This window comes from Nelumbo nucifera, chromosome 5 (assembly GCF_055504915.1).
Source record: "Nelumbo nucifera cultivar China Antique chromosome 5, China Antique-T2T, whole genome shotgun sequence".
Taxonomy (NCBI): Eukaryota; Viridiplantae; Streptophyta; class Magnoliopsida; order Proteales; family Nelumbonaceae; genus Nelumbo; species Nelumbo nucifera.
This window is the reverse complement of record NC_142653.1, coordinates 73,196,794-73,217,633: the sequence shown is the minus strand read 5'-3', so window position 1 is coordinate 73,217,633 and position 20,840 is coordinate 73,196,794. Positions and strand designations below refer to the sequence as shown.

The 20,840-nt window shown below is 37.5% G+C and overlaps 1 protein-coding gene across 1 annotated transcript in view; it reads right to left on the bottom strand.

Annotated features, from left to right (window-relative positions):
• The window catches only part of LOC104589189 (esterase/lipase/thioesterase family protein), a 102,151-nt gene that overhangs the window by 15,495 nt on the left and 65,816 nt on the right, over window positions 1-20,840 (bottom strand). The window contains exon 10 of the mRNA XM_010247423.2: window positions 13,975-14,055. Within this exon, the coding sequence (XP_010245725.1) occupies window positions 13,975-14,055 (81 nt within the window). The remainder of the gene's footprint in view (window positions 1-13,974; window positions 14,056-20,840) is intronic.

Sequence of the window (20,840 nt, the reverse complement as noted above, 5' to 3'; positions counted from 1 at the left end):
TTTACTCCTCTATTTTCTGAGTCTCAATGTCAGTCTCTTGCTTCTACTTCTAAGTCTCCTCTTCTTTTTCCTATCATTGATTCTAGTGATGTTATGATTTAGGTATATTGACAAGAGAAGAAAGAACGTTCTACTGATCAGTCACTTCCTGTCTCTTTTGATGATGCAGGCAATATGGACCCATCAGTTCCTTAACTACTTTACCTCCACCATTTACTTTGCCTTCTCCTCCATCTGACCTTGACTTATAGCTCTCCATAAGGGTAAGTGTTGCTCCACCACTCATAGTATTTCTCATAATATTTCTTATGATCATTTATCTTCTGCATAAAAGTCCTTTCTTGTATTTCCTATGTATCTATTCCAAGAAATGTGATTGAAGCAATAGGACAGCCAAAGTGGAAGGCTGCAATGCGGGAAGAGATGTATGTTTACTTAACAATGGCAAATGGGACACCATGCACTTACCAAAGAGGAAGACACCAGTTGGTTGTAGATGGGTGTTCATAGTTAAGCATACATAAATCGGCAATTGAATATGAGGAGATATTCTCACTTGTAGCAAAAATGGCATCTATTCGCGTACTCTTGTCTCTAGTTGCCCATTATTCTTGGTCTCTATACCTCCTAGATGTCAAGAATGTCTTTCTTAATGGGGATCTTCATGAGGTATATATGAATGCTCCACCTGGTTTTTTTAGTGATTTGCCTAAGGGGAATGTAAGCTCAAGAAATCATTGTACAGGTGGAAACAATCTCCTTGTGCAGATTTGACCACTTCAGATGTTAGATCATACTCTGTTGATTAAGAAGTGTAGAGAAACTGACTGTGGGGCCACTCTGTCCGTAGGGTAGAATATACCTAGTCTATCTGTTATGTTATTCTGTTATTCTAGTTCTGTTATTTACTTTTCAGTTTTTTTATATTGTTAAGTGTTATGATGTAAACACCAAGGGCAAATATGTCCTTTCATGTAACTAGCATAACAAATAAATATTAAATTGAAGTGGCGGCGGCAGATCATTCAGAATCTGTCCTTCCTTTCAAACCTGTGTTCTACTGCTCTCTCACTAATCTTTCTCCTCTTTCTTCTTCACTTTCTCTTCTGTTCGAACCTGAAATTCCTTAGTGTCCAAGACTGATAGCAGTCTTTATCATCATCATGGTATCAGAGCCAAATTAGGGTTTTTTATGTGAGTCCAATACCAGCCGACCACATGAGAATCTCCTAGGACTAGAAGCTGAAAAGGTGGAGTTCACAGACTGATTCTTGGAGATCACCAGAAGTGCTAGCAGCTGTTGGAAGTTTTGTTATGGTTGCAGAGTATTGGTGGTCAGGAAGGATCAGAGAAGACTAGGGTTCGGGTAACCCTAGAAGGCAGCGAACAATTCTTTTTCTTGTAAGTCATCTACTTTTCTAAGAAAAGATAGGTTGGACCTATCTGGAGAGAAAGGCTGAACCGCTCTAGGTTTTCATCTCTTCGATTCACTAGGGTTTTACAGCAAACCCTACTGTTCTGCTGTGATTAAAACCCTACTGTTTTACACTTCGATTCACTAGGGTTTTACAGCAAACCCTACTGTTCTGCTGTGATTAAAACCCTACTGCTTTACACCGAACTGTCTCAGCCTTGTTTCTTTCTGCACTAGAGTTTGAAAGTGATCTTGCGGCAAGCCCTAGTGCTGGACTGAATCTTGTGATCTATCTAGAGCTGTCCTCAAGTTTATTGTTAGCATTGATCAGATTCTAGGGTTTCATATTAACCCTACTGCAAGTCTATCTATACAGTACTGATTAGATTGTGCAACTGAATTGATCACTTTAAGGACTGATTAAAACCCTAATTCTGCAAAGGCAAATCAGACCTTCTTCTAAGCTGTTTTTCAGAGTTTTTTGGGGCTTTCGAACTCTCTTAAAGGGGTTAGAGCTCTACGGACAGCCACTGTTGTGTTTGTTAGTTGATTTCAGATCAGAGCTATCCCAGTTTTGTGCACATACACTGTGAATACAGATCAGGCCTATACTGTTTTTGATTGTGATTGGTAGTCCAAGTGCTGTTTTAAGACTTGACCGAGATGGAGTTTAAAAATCAGGCAGAAGGCAGCTTTGGAGGCATCAGTTATGGCAGTGTTTCTGAGATGGGTGGTCAGATTACAACCGTAAATTCAGGTACTCTAGCTTTAGCCTACCATGCCTCAGCTCCAGGTACTACTGAACCTTGTTGGGTAATAGATTCAGATGCATCCGACCACATGACTAGCTTACCTTCACTGTTTACCTCTTACCATTTGTCATCTGGTAGGGATAAAGTATCTATTGCTGATGGCTCCCTGGTTCCTATTTCTGGGAAGGGGGACATTAAGTTATCAGATACGATCTCCTTGTCTTCTGTCTTACATATTCCTAAGCTTGATACTAACCTCTTTTCAGTCAGTAGTATTACCAAACACATGAACTGCTCAGTAACTTTCTTCCCTGACCGGTGTGTTTTTCAGGACCTAGAGACGAAGAAGGTGATTGGGACTGGCCGTGAGACGAATGGGATCTATCTGCTCGGGGAGAGTTCTCGTCGGGAAGAGTCAGTGGGTAAGAGGTCACTTGTTTCCCAGAGTGTGAGTTCGGTTATGCTTTGGCATAACCGATTGGGTCATCTGTCTTTTCGGTCCTTAAAGAGTCTGTTTCCTACTTTGTTTGAGTCTGTTGAGTTGTCCCAGTTGCAATGTGAAAGCTATGAGTTTGCTAAACATTGTAGAAACTCTTATTCATTGAGTAATAAAAGAAGTAATCGTCCTTTTGATCTTGTGCATACGGATGTTTGGGGGCCATATCACATTCCTTCTATGGGTGGGTACAGATATTTTTTGTTATTTGTTGATGACCATACCCAGTTTTCTTGGGTTTATCTTATGCGTTCACGAGATGAGGTTCCCGCCCTGACCCAAAACTTTCACCAAATGATCCTAACCCAGTTTGATGTCAAGATTAAAGTTCTTAGATCTAATAATGCAAAGGAATACTTTGCTAAGTCATTGGCATCTTACCTTCTTACTCATGGGGTTATCCATCAGAGCTCTTGCCCTCATACACCTCAGCAGAATGGGGTTGCAGAAAGGAAGAATAGGCACATCTTGGAGGTGGCTAGAAGTCTTATGTTTACCTCCAATGTCCCTATTCGCTTCTGGGGTGATGCTATCCTCACGACGGTATATCTTATTAATCGGATTCCTTCCCGGGTTCTTGATTTGCGATCTCCTTTTTCCCTTCTATACCCACATGAGGAGTTGTTTTCTATTCCCCTTAAAACATTCAGTTGTACCTGCTTTGTTCAGCTTCTCGGACCCCATCACTCCAAGTTTGAACCCAAGGCCTCCAAATGCATTTTCCTTGGTTATACACAAACTCAAAAGGGGTATTGCTGCTATGATCCTGTCACAGGGAGGAAGTTCGTCTCCATGGATGTCACTTTCTTTGAGGAGACACCCTATTATCCTCGGGTTTCTCCTCAGGGGGAGAGCAATGAGAGTAGGGGTTTAAGTCTTTGTCTTCAGGGGGAGAGCAGTGAGAGTGGGGTAGTTCCTTTACCTATTCCATTGGGTGATGGGAGCTGCAATGGTGAGGGTGGCCAGAGGAATCAAGAGTTGAGGGGGAGCTGCAATGGTGAGGGTGGTCAAAGGGATCAGGAGTTGAGGGTCTATCACAGGCGGTGCAGGCAGGTTGATCCCGATCATCAGTAGTCCAGGCCAGCTCCAATCTCATTTACGGCTCCAGGTCCAGACATTACAGTCCCAGGACCCACAGAGACTTCTTCTAATGTTGTCATTTCACCTCCTACAGATGACCTTGATCTTCCGATTGCAGTCCGTAAAGGGAAACGACATTGTACCACATCTACAGCCCATTGTATTTCCCATTTTTTATCCTATGATCGCCTATCTCCTACCAACAGGTCCTACCTTAGTTCCATTTCCAATGTCCCTATTCCAAGAACAGTACAAGAGGCTCTATCAGTCCTGGAGTGGAGAGGTGCAATGCAAGTTGAAATGGATGCCCTGTTGAAAAATAATACCTGGGAGCTAGTTGACTTGCCCAAAGGAAAGAAACAAGTTGGATGCAAATGGGTATTTACTGTGAAGCACAATGCGGATGGATCCATTGAGAGGTACAAAGCTCGGCTAGTTGCAAAAGGGTTCACTCAGACTTATGGTATAGATTACTTGGAGACATTTGCCCCAGTAGCCAAGATGACCACCATTCGGGTTCTATTATCTCTTGCAACAAGCCACACTTGGCCTTTGTACCAAATGGATGTTAAAAATGCCTTCCTGAATGGGGACTTGCAGGAAGAGGTTTACATGCAGTTGCCTCCTGGATACTATGATACAGAGACAGGTAAGAAGGTCTGTCAGCTCAATAAGGCATTGTATGGTTTGAAGCAGTCACCTAGAGCTTGGTTCGACAAGAGGGTGGAGTCTTCACTGACACTACTTGCAGTATATGTTGATGATATTGTGGTGACAGGAAATGACAGCCATGAGATTGAGTCCCTCAAACAACTCCTTCATCAAGAGTTTGAGGTGAAAGATCTGGGTACACTACGGTATTTTTTGGGCATTGAGGTTGCTAGATCTAAACAGGGGATCTTTGTCTCTCAGAGGAAATATGTTTTAGATCTGTTGGCTGAAACTGGAAAGCTGGGTGTCAAACCTGCAGATACACCCATTGAACAAAACCATAGGATTAGTGCAGAGAGTGGGGAGCTGTTTGAAGACAAAGTTATGTTCCAGCAGTTGGTAGGAAAGCTCCTATATCTCTGCCTCACTCGGCCGGATATTACTTATGCTATTAGTGTTGTCAGCCAGTACATGCATTCTCCTAGAACTACACATCTTCTTGCGGCAGAAAGAATTTTAGCCTACTTGAAGAGATGCCCGGGTAGGGGTATACTGTTCAAGAACAATAACCACATGAAGGTGGAGGTCTATATAGATGCCGATTGGGCTGGGAGTGTTGATGACAGATGGTCTACCTCAGGATATTGTGCCCTTATCGTCTCCTGGAGAAGTAAGAAACAAAGCATTGTCTCCCGGTCTAGTGCTGAAGCAGAATACAGGTCCATGGCCAACGGAGTGGCTGAAATCCTATGGCTAAGATCTCTACTTGAGGAGTTGGGCATTGAGTATGAGAAGCCTCTGATGCTGTATTGTGATAATCAAGCAGCCATTAATATAGCACATAATCCAGTGCAGCATGACAGAACCAAACACATTGAAGTTGACCGACATTTTGTATGAGAGAGGGTCTCATCTCAAGAAATATGCCTCCCTTACATCACATCCAGTATGCAACTAGCAGATATCCTCACTAAAGATGTATCAAGAAAGAAACTAGAAGCGGAGCTATCCAAGTTGGGAATGATAAACATTTACTCCCAACTTGAGGGGGATTGTAGAGAAACTGATGTGGGCCCCACAGCTGTGGGGCCACTCTATCCGTAGGGTAGAATATACCTAGTCTATCTGTTATGTTATTCTGTTATTCTAGTTCTGTTATTTACTTTTCAGTTTTTTTATATTGTTAAGTGTTATGATGTAAACACCAAGGGCAAATATGCCCTTTCATGTAACTAGCATAACATATAAATATTAAATTGAAGTGGCAGCGGCAGATCATTCAGAATCTGTCCTTCCTTTCAAACCTGTGTTCTACTGCTCTCTCACTAATCTTTCTCCTCTTTCTTCTTCACTTTCTCTTCTGTTCGAACCTGAAATTCCTTAGTGTCCAAGACTGATAGCAGTCTTGATCATCTTCAAGAAGTAACGGCAGTTTATTGTCATCTTGATAGCATATATAGATGATAATCTGATATAGTTCTCACAGGGAACAATGAGGAGGAGATCATTCATCTCAAAGAGTTCTTGGAAAGTTGAGATATTTTTTTAGTATTGAGGTTGCAAGATCCCAACATGGCATTTACATCTCTCAGCAAATGTACTAAATCTTCTCACAGAGACAGACAAACTAGGGGTGAAGCCAATTGACACCCCCATTGATCCTAATCGCAGGACTATTGCCACTGAAGGGGAGCTTCTTAGTGATCATTGAATGTACCAAAGGTTTGTTGGTAGATTGTTATATCTATGTATGACTCAACCTGACATAGTTTACTCAATTAGTGTGGTGATTCAGTAAATGCTTACTCCTCGCACCACTCATTTTGTAACAAAATACAGGACCTTGCCTACTTGAAGGGCTGTCTAGGGAAGGGTATTCTATTCTCTAAACATGAGTAATTGAGAATAGAAGTATATACTGAGGTAGAGTGGGCAGCTTCCCTTGGTCCATTGCTTGTCTCCAGTGCCTATAAATAGCATGGATAGTATGAACTTTCCTACAGCCATCACACCTCTTGATGACCTAAATTACTTCGAGTGGTCAAAGATTGTGAAGTTGTTCATGACCTCAATGGGAGAATTAAGGTACCAAAGGGTGGTACTGCTGAACATGATCAATGGGATCAAAAGAATAACATGATCATGTCTTGGCTAAGACTACCTATGAAATTTGGGAGTAGAAAACAGCCACCTACACTAAACAGACATTATTCTGTTGGACAGTGTATGCCTTTGGAGATCCAATGATGTTTGTGAACTGTTTGATTGTTAATAAAAGTGCCTTATACACTTATGTGTCATAGTGGCAAGATTCAAAATTTAGCTATGTATCGGCCCATATCGGCCGATATGTATCGTTCCGTTAAAGGCCTCATAAATGGAATGTATAGAAACTAGTCGTTCTGTTTCTTTTCATCTGTATAAAGCCGATATAGGCCCATATTGGACCATTTTGGGTCTGTATCGGCCAATACGAACCCGATACGAGCTGATACTCTAATGTATCAGCCAATACATTGTAGATTAATTAATTTAATTAATTACTCTCCCTCTCATTAATTACTTTAATACTCCCTCTTTCATTAATATTTCTTTTATTGCTAACCCTTCTAATTAATTTCTCCCCCTCTCTCTCATTAATTACTCCCTCTCTCAATAATGTTTCTTTTATTGCTAATCCTTCTCATTAATTACTTCCTCTCTCTCTCTCTCTCTAATCTTTAAGGCAAGTTTGAATTTGAATTTCATATTTGGCACACCATTCTGATGCCTATTGCACATAATTTTGGGTGTAAAAACTTGTAGAAGACTGGGCCAATTGGGTGCTAGCATAGTTTTCAAGGCGCCAAGGCGAGGCTAGGCGATAGTGGGGTGCCTTGTCGCCTAGGCGATAGATTTTTTTAAGTAAAAACATGTATCTTATGGTAGTTCCCTAGGTTCCATAATCATATTTCCTTAATAAATATCCATAATTTTCATAAGAAAAGTATAAACTCCATGTTAAAGTATAGAAAATCAACATATTCCAACATATTCATGAGAAGAAAAAGAAGAAAGAAAAGAAAATTAAAAAAACATAGGGGCTGAACCCCTATTTCTGTTATAGGAAAAGAAGAAAAGAAAAGGTGGAAGAAGAAGAAGAAGAAGAAATTATTATATAAATACACAAAAATTAGTAAAGAAAAATAAGAAAATGTGTTGATTGGACAACATTTTATGTTCTTCCTTGCTTATTGGTTCAGGTTTTGAAGTCTTTGAGGGTTCAATACAGCATTTAGCAATGTTTGTGTTGATTAAACCCTAACAAATAAGAAAATAATAAAAAGAAATTAGTATATAAACACACAAAATGAATATTTTAGTTTAAAAATGTCTATTTTATAATTATAACCTCAAAAAATTAAGAATATAAAAGTTTTTTATAACACACTATAGAAAACTACTTGGCGATTAGGCAAGGCGAGCCTCCAAGGGCACCTTGTCGCCTAGGCGTCACCTTGACAACTATGGGCCCTAGCCCATTACTATCTTATTGTTAGTTCTTCCTTGTTGTTTTGTTTATTAATGAGCCTTTTCTCTATGGGCCTTTAATTATTTTTTATGCTTCCTTTAAGATGATGATGAGCTGGACGCCCACTCAAGGGCAGATTTGTAATTTATTCAATCTTAGTAAGATTAATAAAAGAATAGAGAGGTGGAAGAGGAGACCATCGAACTCCTTTCTCCCTACTTCTTTCTCTTTTGTTATAATCTGAAATATTTTACAATTTTTTATTGGACTGAATCACATCTTGGTATCAGAGCGGGTCTTCCTTTTTGTTTTTCCTTTCTTTTCCCATACACCCTTTGATTAGAAGAGTGTATGGAGAGATAAGTTGCTGATTATTCAGAGGACTTTATGCCTAGTTGGTAGAGGGTTTGGAGAGTTAGAAACTGACTGTAGATTGCCAAGAAAGTGGGGCTGCTGATCTTTTGCCCAAAACCCTAGCCAACTAGAGAGTTTCCAGTTACAGGTTAAAGAGACTATTTGGGTTTGGTGCTCAACCCTTAGGGGGTTCCTTTTAATCTCTAGAAGTGGGCAGCTATAGTTGGAAGAGGTTTGGGAAGCTGTTGTAGGAGCGGTTACTTCTTCTCTCTTTCTCCCCAGAAGACAGGTGTAGTGAAACCCTAGTTTTTGGACATTTAGGTATTGAACTAACCTCACGGGCAATAAGGAGAAACCGATAGAGACTGATCCTACATATGAGAAATGGGTGCAGAAGAACTACACAGTGATTAGATGGTTAGTCTACTCTATCCAACCTCACATAAGTCAACATTATCTCTGGATGACTTTAGCCAAGGAGATTTGGGATAATGTTACAGAAACGTATTCTCAGAAATTGAATGTTGCAAGGGCCTATAAGCTGACGAATGATGTGAATAATCTAAGATAAGGGGGGAAGAATGTAGTTGTCTACTACTCAATGTTGAAATCACTATGGCAAGAGATTGATGTTATGGAAATAGTTGTATGGGAGAGCACCAAGGATGCAAGAGACATTTAGAAAATTGGTGGGCAGAAACAAGGTAGTTGAGTTTCTTATAGGACTTAACCCTGAGTTTGGTATTACGAGACAAAATATTCTAGCCAAGGATGAAGTAACTCTTGCTCAAGCATATTCTATGGTGAGCAGTGAAGAGAGTAGGCGGCAAGTACAGGTACAGGGACCACCTTCAGAACATTTTGCACATGCTGGAATAAAACCAAAGGGGCCGATTGAGAAGAAAGAGGTGATGTGTGTATACTGCAAGAAACCAAAACATACTAAGAATATTTGTTGGAAACTTCATCCAGATCTTCTCCCAAAAAGGTTTCGGAATAACAACAACTTTAAGAAAAATGGTCAACCTGTGTTGAGAAAGTTTAGGCAATGGTGTTTTTAGTCTTTTCCTCTTCTCTTTGTACTCTCTTTGTATTCAGGTGCCCAAGTAGGGGCCTAATTGTAATTTCTTGTTTCAAAATATAAAGTGCCTTTTGAGAGTGTGAACAATAACAAAAGCACACCACTCGACACATTCTTCTTCTTCTCTCTTTCTTTCTTTCTTTCTCATACAAACCCTAGATTTACAACACTAGTTTCACAACTTGGTAACAGAGCAGGTAAAGGCACTTGGGAGTATCTTTCCTACTGACTCTATTCGACGAGATGAATTGCTGATGTTGGACCGCCGCCGGATGACGTTAGTAGTCCGTACAAGTGTCAGCAACAATACATGGATCCTACATGGTTTGATTTGCCCTGATTTTAGAAGATTTTTGGTATGACTCCTATCTCTATTTGAAGCTTCTATGATTTTTAGTGGCTTTTTTCAAGCAGAAAATTGTAGAAATTCCAAATCTGATGTCGAGCCTTATACACTGTTTAATCAATTGTTCTGCTACAAAACCTAGACCATTCAGGTCATTTTTCACTTTGGGAGCAATGGGAAGGGGTTCAGTAATTTTCTAAGCCCTAGACAATTTTTGGGAGATTTTCTTCTCCCTCTATTTTGCCGCCAACCTAGTTTTTTGGCCTTTTTTGTCTCCTAACCGTGTGGTGACCTAGTTTCTTGGGTCCTTAGCTGTTGTTAAGTATTGGGGGCCCTTTTTGGTTGACGCAAGTGTTTTGCTAGAATATGGAATCATTTAAGGATGTACAGATGGTTTCCAATGTGCTCTCGAAAAGTGTAGACATTTCCAGTGGTATGATAACTATAGTTAAACTTGATAGAACGAACTTTTTAGAGTGGTTCCAATCTGCTAAACTTACCATCAATGGGAGAGGTAAACTGGGATTCATCACAAGAAAGGAGGTGAAGCCAAACCTAGAAGATCCGAAATATGCAAAGTGGGAATAGGACAACTCCCTTGTAATGTCATGATTAATTTGCTCAATGCAACCTCATATTGCCCAAAACTACATGTTTCTTCCAATGGCCAAATATATTTGGGATAGAGTTGTTGCCACCTATTCCCAAGTTAACAATACTGCTAGAGTGTACCAGCTTTAAAGGGAATATTGTAGTATGTGTCAAGGAAGAGATTTGTTGCTATGTATTTCTCTTCTCTACAATCTATCTAGGAAGAAATGGATCACCTAAAGGCACTTACAATATGCGTCAGGGGGAGAGAGTTGTTGCTTGAATCTAGAGTTTGATTTTACCAAGCAACATATTCTTAGTGCCGACCAAGGATTTAAATATCGACAAGATACACCCGGTACGGGGCATATCATATCGGTATTGGTTGACAGCGGTACAGGATCCGCTACAAATAGAAGCATATCTCATAAGTTGTTTGTATCGCACTGACACGGATGCGTATCAGCCTGTATCGTATTAAATTGGCCGGTACGCATCAGTACAAGGCGATACGCACGAAACGCCATGTCTCTAAACTTCATAAAAAATGCACATATAACGATACGAACCCAACTCATTCGAACGCGCCTATCTTTTGCCACACTCTAAATAGAATAAAATACGTGTTTAAATTTTATTAAGTAGAATAAAATAATTATAATATGACGTGTTTATTCTATTTTATTAAATAGAATAAAATAAATTATATTACCTTTTTTGTGTCAACATACAATTTAAACAAAAAACACGTTTATATTTAACAATTCTAAATATTCCAAACATTATTCAAAAATAGTATTTTATAAATTAATAGAATAAATAATCTATCAAGTCCATATTTATATAAAAAGATGATTTTTAATATCAATAAAATTATAATAAAATATTAATAAAAATAATTATTTTAATATTTAAATTGCACATGATATGCATCTTAAATTGTTTATATATTTTTACAAATTATTAATTAATATTTTAATTTACATTAATAAGTCATCACAACATATTTATTATTTATAAAAAATAAAAATATTATTTACAAAATATTGAAGAATATAATATTAAATTGAATCTATCAAATCCACTATCTACATTTATTTCAAAAAATGATTTTTTTATTTCGAATTATTTATAGAAATAAAAATATTAACAATGGAATAATTATTTTAGTAATTAAAAAATATGAATTTGTATAGGATATGTATCTTAGAAATTTTAACAAATTTGATATACTTTAATTTAATATAAAATATTATATATAATATTAAGTGTCATATTAAAATATTTATATATAAAATACATATATTTAAATATATGGGTTGGACCAACCCTAAACACAAAACCTAGGCCCAAACCTGGAATTTCCAAGTTGGGTCGGGCTGAGATAATCACCCCTAGATGTTTGTCAATAAATGGTAAAATTGATTATTAAAATTTATATGTTAACAAATATTAAGATTTAAGACATTATTTTGATTTTCTGAAAACCAAGGTAAGGTATATATGTACACATTTTAGTTTTTCCGTCATTTTCAGTAGTTACCGATTGTATTCTGATGTCTCACACTTCATGTAAACCATTAAAGTAAGGTTTTTATGTTTAAATAACTTATTAACTTATTTATGGTCATATATACCAAGTGCTTCTTGTTATTAATATACTTTTTAGGATTTATTTGAGTTTCATAGTGTGCATATCTTGGTTTTACATTTGTATCTATTCGTATCCAAAGTGTATCCTGGTATGTCTCTTAAAATTGCCTTCCGATACACTTTGCATTTCTATTATTGAGCCTTGCATAGTGGTATGTTTCTGTGATTTAGTCCTTATCTACATTATATAAATAGAATTGTATAAATTGATAATTAATAGACAATCATAATTGGTATGTAGACTAAATGTTCTCAACCGGTGAATAAGATTGGGCAATTTATTCTGACAAGGTTGACATGCTTGTACTGCCTTGAGAGGTGTAGTTTGTCACAACCATTATGTTAAGACCCAAGGTGCAAGTATGGGTGTTTGAGAAACACTGAACTGGACAATTCCAAAGTATCCTAGACTTTGTGATTGTTGGAATATCTGGATTGTTACATGTAATGGTCAAACTTGATATGGGTACCTTGCTGGGTGACTGATCTTTCTACTTTTGATGTGCCAACTAGTGGGATCCTTTTGGGTTGATACCTCGGTATATTGGAGCAATCAGGAATGTGTTTGTAGTAGGTGATCATTGTGACAAGATCTATCACTCTGTTAGATAGAGAGCATACCATGAGACATGTTTTCTCTGATGGATACCCAAATTTGTTGATAGTGGATTTCAAATGAAGTTTGAAATTGGTTTTGCAAATTTTATTTATTTTAATAAATAGTATATTTTCTAAAATGTTTTGCAAAGTTGTTTTCCCGGGATTCCATCATGGTAGAAAACATAGCACTACATTTTACAGAATAGGGATTAAGTCCTTCCCCAAATCACAGTGTTGGTATTGCTGACAGAAGGTTTATTATGTAAGTGTTTTAAGAACTAGAACCTGACAAACATGATTCAAGTTGGACCATTACTTAGGCTTGGAGAGTGGTTACGCCTAAACCCTGCAATGTTAGACTTTAATGGGCTTAAGTGTAGGCCCATTTTACCTAGATGATTGCTCCTACAATGATTAGGATAATTCGGCAAGGGTGGACCCCACCTCTTGAGATCAATCTTAGGATTGAGGGAATCCCATGATAATGGTCTCCATATCTGTAACTCCTATGGGTCCTATGCAATCTTCTTTTCTTAATTGGACTCAAAATCTTCTTTTGTTTAGCAAGTTCCAAATTTGTTTGAGCTGGACTAGCACAGTCCTAGTTGAACTAGAACCCTCTAATTGTAGAGAGATACTCCTCACCGGTTTAGGCCTAGGGAACTGCTTTTAGCAATTTTCCCTCTCTCTAGGCATCAAATTGGGCACCCTTTAGAAGCTTAGGGAGGTTATATATGTCTCCCATTGGGATTCACACACACAATAGACCTCCTAAAAGAATTCAGTCATAGTTATAAGAACCTTTAGACTCGTGTAAACAACTTATTTTCTGGTCCAATCTCCTCCATCGAAGATTGTCTTCATACTCAAACTGCTGGGGAACCAATTGGAGAATACAAAGAAGCATCCATTTCTGCAAGACATACGGTTGTGCCACTTACAGCTGCTTGCTAGGATCAAGAGAAAGGTTGTAGTTTGAAGCATGAACACCCTAGTGACCATATGCACTTGTGGTTGGATTTGTGCATCAGGTAAGAGTTATATTAATTGTTTTGGTCTAAAACAAATTCATTCTTCTCCTCTTCTCTTCTTCTCTACTTATTTTTCAACCATTACATAGTTTTTCTTCTTGTTTTACATTTTCTGAACTGAACAAGCCTAGACATTAAGATAGGAATCCATCATCACCACTTCCAAAAATATAATTTACTATTTACTAAGGTCCAAATCAACTTCAACTTTACATAGTGCTTGGGAAATTGGGAAACATGGCGGGAGCTTCTTTGGGTATTTCTTTTTTTTTTCCTCTTCCACTTTGGCCATACTGCTTGTATCCTTTACCCCTTTAATGCGAAATTTCCTTTACTACTATTACAAATAGTTTCCAAATTTCATATAATATATTCAGAAGAACAATGTGAAATATGTAGGTACATGAAGATTACCTGTCCAGTCTGTCTGTTCCTGCTAATAGTAACAGCTTTGGCACAGGACATGAGAGAAACTTTTCAGAAAGCCCTTCATACCTGGAATATTAGGAAAGTGTGTATCAGTTAGTTAATATAGGTTTAATGGACCTGCATCTTGAATTATTAAAGAAAATACTATAAGAAAAAAAAGGAAAGAGTAAATAGAGAAAGATAACCAAGACATTTCCCACATCACATAAAGCAAAAGTAAAGACAAGAATCATTCATCAAAAAAATAAAGACAACAATCCCAACAAGGAAACCTAGGCATGAGGCATTTGGGATATGACTATTAAATTCAATGGATTAAGAAACATAGTGATTGATATACCAAAAACTTAGTAGACATTGTAGTTAGGCAAGGACTCACAAACAAATAAAACCCCCAATGACCAACAGCTTGTGTTCCACATAACAACATGGACCCCCTAACCTGGAAAGACATTCAATAGACCAACTTGCCCCCTATGCTCCCTTCCCCACCCAAGTTGATGTGATTGTGCTTTCTCCCTTTACTACCCTTCTTTTCTCACATGATTCTTCAAATGACTATATCTAAGGTAGCCCAACCATAGTTCTCAAGGTGGAACCTAGGCACCTGCCTAGGCCACAAGGTGCCCTTGGAGGGTCCCCTCACCTAATCAACAAATCTTCTTCTTCCACCCTTTCTTTTCTTATTTTCTGATAACAAAAATAGGGCTTCAGCTCCTATATTTTCTGAATTTTCTTTTATTTTTTCTTTTTCTTTTTCTTTATACTTTTCTTATGAAAATTATGGATAATTATTAAGGAAATATGGTTCCTAGTTACTACGGAACCTAGGGAACTACCCTAGGACATATTACTTTTAATTAAAAAACTGAATTGCCTATGCGAGTAGGCAACAAGGTGCCCCCAATCTCCTAGCCACACCTTGGTGCCTTGAAAAAACTATGAGCCCAACAAAATATCCCCTTCCACCTCACTTGATTGATAAACCCTGACTACTCTTTCAAAACTAATAACATTAGCTTCACATATCTCACCACCAAACGCGGAGGCATGACGCGAGGTGTTCCACTACCTAGAGGTATGAGGTGTAGTTCAGAACGTAAGAGGTGTAAACCTTCTAAGCACAAAGAGGCATAAGCCTACTTAAGAGGAGGGGGAATGAGGAGGAAGGAGGATCTCATTTTTCTTTATTTTTTTTGATAAATGAGTGATATTTTATATTCATAAAGGAACAATATGATAATACAATACAGACTGCCCAAGGAGAGGCACGAGCTGGTACTTCTCCTAAACAACAACCATGTATTACATCAGACTAGGAAATGAAAATTTACAGAGCTGCCCAGAATAAATGTTCCCATTATGCCTCTTGCTTAGCTAAGCCATCCGCTATGGTATTAGCTGTTCTACCCACCCACTGAGAATTAACAGTCATGTTCCCTTGATGCCCCTTGCTTAGCTAACCCATCCACTATGGTATTAGCTGTTCTACCCACCCACTAAGAATTAATAGTCATGTTCCTTGAAAACCAATTAACTTTCCTTAGAAGGTCCCTATAGTACCATATAACTGAATCTAAATCTTTTAACCAACCCACAACTTTGGAGTCTCCTGCCATAACAACTTCACCAATTAGTATCAAGGATTAAAATGTCAATATGATACGCCAGATACGAGGCATATTGTATCAATATCAAAGTAGGGCGATACAGGATACGTATCTCGTAAATCACGTGTATCGGATCAATACGTGTGCTTATCGAACCGTATCACATTGTATCGGCCGATACACACTGATACACAATGTCTTCTATTAAAAATGTAAACAATGCTAATAGCATGATTTGAACCCGAAACACTACGCTTGTGGCACCAAAAGTCTTAAACCCGCCATCAAACCACTAAGCCATGTCATGCTTTGTGATATTTAACGAAATAAAATAATTTTTATTAATGCCTATCCAAACAAATAATCAATATTTATGTTTAACAACTCCAACTAAAAACTAAAATATATAATATTTAAAATTAGTATTTTATAAACAAATGGAATAAATAATCTATCAATTCTATATTTACATCGAAAGATGATTTTAATATTAAGAAATACCTACAAATGAAATATTAATAGTAGAATAATTACCTTACTACTTAAATTTATAAATATGCACTTGATATATATCTTACAAATTTTATATATTTTTAGAATTATTAATTAATATTTTAATTTACATTAAATGACAATATATTTATTATTTACAAAAAATAAAAATTTGTTTACAAGATAGTCAAGAATATAATATTAAATTAAATTTATCAAATCCACTAATTTACATTTATATAAAAAAATAAATTTTTTTTAATTTCAAAAATTATAAAAATAAAAATTTTAATCGATTTGATATATTTTAAGTTAAAATTATATATTGTTATAAATTATTAAATGATAATTTAATTTATATTTGAGAATTTAATATTCTGTTACCTTTTTTGTTTATGTGAAAAAGTAAAAATAATAAAACAGAAAATAATTGATATAATAATTAGGATAAATATAATAGGTCCATCATGGACTCTTAATTAATGCATTGTATGATATCTGTGCATTCTGCTATATTAATTATAATATATTTTTATGTACACCATTAAATATATAAGTCTTATATATTTATACATTATTTATGGCCATTTGACCATAAATTTAGTGTTATTCATGTATTTATGAAATTTGCACATGTTTCCCTAGTGTATCCAAGTGTTTCCACGTTTTTCGTCTGTATCCATGTGTTTCCAAAGCGTATCCATATCCGTATCCAAGTTGTTTGATACGATACTCAATACCGATACTTTAATCCTTGAGTAGTATATAACTAGTGGTTTCTCGCCCTACCTTGGAGTGTTTGCATCATTCTTCAACTTGTATGCTCTTGCCACATTCATCTTCTTGGAGTATTTCAACTACATTGTCCCATATCTCCTCAGTTGGATCCATCCATAAATAATGTTGACTAATGTGAGGCTGCATAGAGTTTCAATATTGGAAATATGATTTCCATGTGCTCATTTAAAGTCATTTTATGTCTCTATATCCTTTCTTTATTTAATGAGACATTTATTTAAGGAATTTCTTTATGTATGTTTATTACTATTTAATCCAAAGGTTACATTATAAAGCATTTAGGTGATGAGTGAAATATCATGATTATGGATGACCTAGTTCCTTGTGGACCTAAGACATCACAAGTGTGGACTAGAGAAGTTGACTTTATGGTTGGCATGTGGACAGTTTATGGTGATATTTTAACTATTAGAGTGAAACTCCGAGCTGCCATGTGTGTATCATATGCATATTGATACTAATCCAACTGAGTTCAACCCATCACAAGATTCGTTAGTCACTGTCAATGATTATGATCAAACAGATGTAAAGACTTTTCTACCAGGACCTTAGAGATACTCAGGATAGTGGTATTATGATAAATTTGCTTTGACATACTGTGGGTGAGGTTATTATTGAATTATAACCGACACACTAGGTATGATTTTTTATCAATAACTGAAACTTTTTGATAAAAGAAATTAGAAAAGGTACATAAACAAATAGTAACATAGTGTATGTTGCGAAGCGGAAAATGACATTGTAATCTTGGGGATTGCCAACAAGAAATCTACACCCTCAGACAAGAAGAGATTGTCACATGAATTGTGTTTCACCTAGTTCAACCTACACCCCTTATTATGGTAATAATCGAATGTCACTACTAATGATGATAAACTTCAAATCCTTGCATTGACAATTTGAACCTTTCTACAACATCTTCTGGCTCATTGTCTTGAAAGAAAGTATTTCTTATACCTAAACTAAGCGCCAATGTAATTTCAATTGGACAACTTGTTGACAATGGATATGATGTTCATTTCTCATGTAATGGTTGTTTGATTCAAGACCAGCTCACTGGGAAAGTGGCAGAGAGTGGTCGTAAGGTTAAACATCTCTTTGCATTGAAATTTAATCGTGACTACTCCACCAAGTTGTTTTATGCCTCTTCCAGGAATTCTCATGATACTTTTTGGCAGCTTGGGCATCGTTGCTTAGGTCATCCTCATCATGATCAATTGTGTTTGATTGAGAAGAGAAGAAAAGAGAGAGAGAGAAAGAGAAGAGAGAAGAGAAGAGAGGTTCGATTGAGAACCAAAGACTAAAGGGCTGGCCGGCTACCAGCTTTCTTATTTATATTCCCTTAACATAATAACCAAAGACTAAAGGAACTAGCTAACAGCACCTAGGTTGACTAGGCTGACAGCAAAATAACAGCAAACCAAAATAAGTTTCCCAACACTCTCCCTCAAGTTGGGCTGTATATGTCTATCATGCCCAACTTGTCACACAACTCATTGTGCCGCAAGTATGGAAGTCCTTTTGTGAGGACATCAGCAAGTTGTTCCTTAGAGTTGACATAAGGGATGTAAATTTCCCTTTTTTCTAATTTTTCCCTTATGAAGTGTTTGTCCACTTCAATGTGCTTGGTCCTCTCATGTAGGACAGGATTGTTGGCGATGTTAATGGCTGCCTTGTTGTCACAGTAAAGAGACATAGGATTATGAACAACAACTCCAAGCTCCCCTAGAAGATTTTTTAGCCAAAGAACTTCAGCCACCCCATGTGCCATAGCTCTATACTCCGCTTCAACACTTGACCTTGCTACCACACTTTGTTTATTGCTTTTCCAAGTCACTAGGTCTCCTCCCACAAATGTGCAATACCCATTTGTGGACTTTCTGTCATCCACAACACCTGCCGAATCAACATTTGTAAAGACTTCCACCTTTAGATGATTATGCTTATTGAATAGTAAACCTGTTCTTGGATACTTTTTTAAGTATCTAATAACTCTCTCTGCTGCCTCCAAATGAGGTTTCCGAGGAGAGTGCATGAATTGGCTCAGGACACCAACTGAATAAGCAATGTCTGGACGAGTCATGGACAAATAAATTAACTTTCCCACTAACCTTTGGAATTGTTTTACATCTTTCAGAGGTTTACCATCACAGTTACCCAATTTATGATCAACACCCATAGGAGTATCTGCTGGTCTTGCACCTAACTTGCCTGTGTCTTGTAATAGATCAAGAGTGTACTTCCTTTGAGAAATGAATATACCCCCTTTAGAGCAAGCAACTTCAATTCCAAGAAAATACTTTAGAGGACTTAGATCTTTCACTTCAAATTTAGATGCAAGGAATTGTTTCAATTGTTGTATTTCTAAACTCCAATTTCCTGTGATGATAATATCATCCACATACACTATCAAAACAGCAACCTGTTCCTAACATCTCTTCACAAAGATCGTGTGATCGGACTGACATTGCTTGAACCCTACTTGCTGAACTGCCATATGAAACTTACTGAACCAAGCCCTGGGAGATTGTTTCAAACCATAGAGAGACTTTCTTAGCTTACACACCTTATTCTCACTTTCTTAGCTTACACACTTTATTCTCACTTCATCTACAAGGTCAGGAGGTACCCAGCCCAATAGTGGAAGGTCTACACTCCATGATTAAAGGGGGGTTTGGAAAAGAACACCTGCTGCTGATGCAGATGGGCCCAGTGCCTATTGGGCCTTTACTAAAGCTAGAAACTGAGGTCCAATCATCTAAGGACCAAGATGGCATACAAAAGGTGATAGGCCAATTTCCAGAAGTCTTTAGAGACCCAGATCAGCTTCCCCCAAATCGGTTCCAAGATCACCGTATACCTCTAATTCCAAGGGCAGCCCCTACTAACGTGTAGCCCTTCAGATACCCGCATTTCGAAAAAACTGAGATTGAGAGGCTCGTTAAGGAGCTCCTGTACAAAGGATGGATACAGCCTAGTACGAGCCCATTTTCGTCCCCAGTGCTCCTTGTAAGAAAGAAAGATGGGTCCTGGCGTTTTTGTGTAGATTACCAGGCCCTGAACCATATCACCGCCAAGGATAAGTTCCCGATCCCGGTTGTGGGTGAACTATTAAATGAGCTGGGGCAAGCCAAGTATTTTTCCAAAATGGACCTCCAATCCAGCTATCACCAAGTCCGGGTCCACTCTGAAGATGTATACAAGACAGGTCTGACCGACCAATTTTGGCACCTTCCAATCCCTCCAATCACTGCGTGTCCGTGCGGGAGGCCAGCTTGCTGCCATTGTTAATGTAGCGGAACTGATCCGGGAGGAGTTTTACTTCAGGTTCAGATCTGAAATCCCTAAAAATCCAAGTTATTTTGCCGTTTCCAGCATGGTATTTCTTGTGCTTATTGCTGTATACATACTTGAGGTATTGCATGTAACTTGTCTTTCTGTCCACATCATTGTCCAATCACAATGAGATTTTCTTAGTAGGTAAACCAGGTCTGGGCGACACCAGTTACAGTTTCCCTTCAAACAGATGTTTTCCCAAAGAGTTCAACGAAGATCTCCCTTGCTGAAATCGCAGTCAGAGTAACCAGGATTAGGGTTGATTGAAACAACCCTAGCTTCAGTCGATGAGTCCAAAAACCAGTAGGATTTGAGAGGTTAATGAGTGAACATAGAGCAGATACAGTCTACGGAGCAACCTGCTCTGATACCATGTCACACATTCAGTTCGTACAAGAGAGTTCAACAGGTTTAGGGTGAAAACAGAATAATTGATCCCACCCCAAAGAGGCAGAATATATAAATATATATATATATATGAAATATGTGTATTTACAGAAAAGCCCCAGGCAAATATGATTTAAAGGAATTTTTCCTAAATATTTTAACATATGTTATCTGCACGATACTGAAAATCAGATATGCACAAAGCAACTTTTGACCAAATGAAATGAA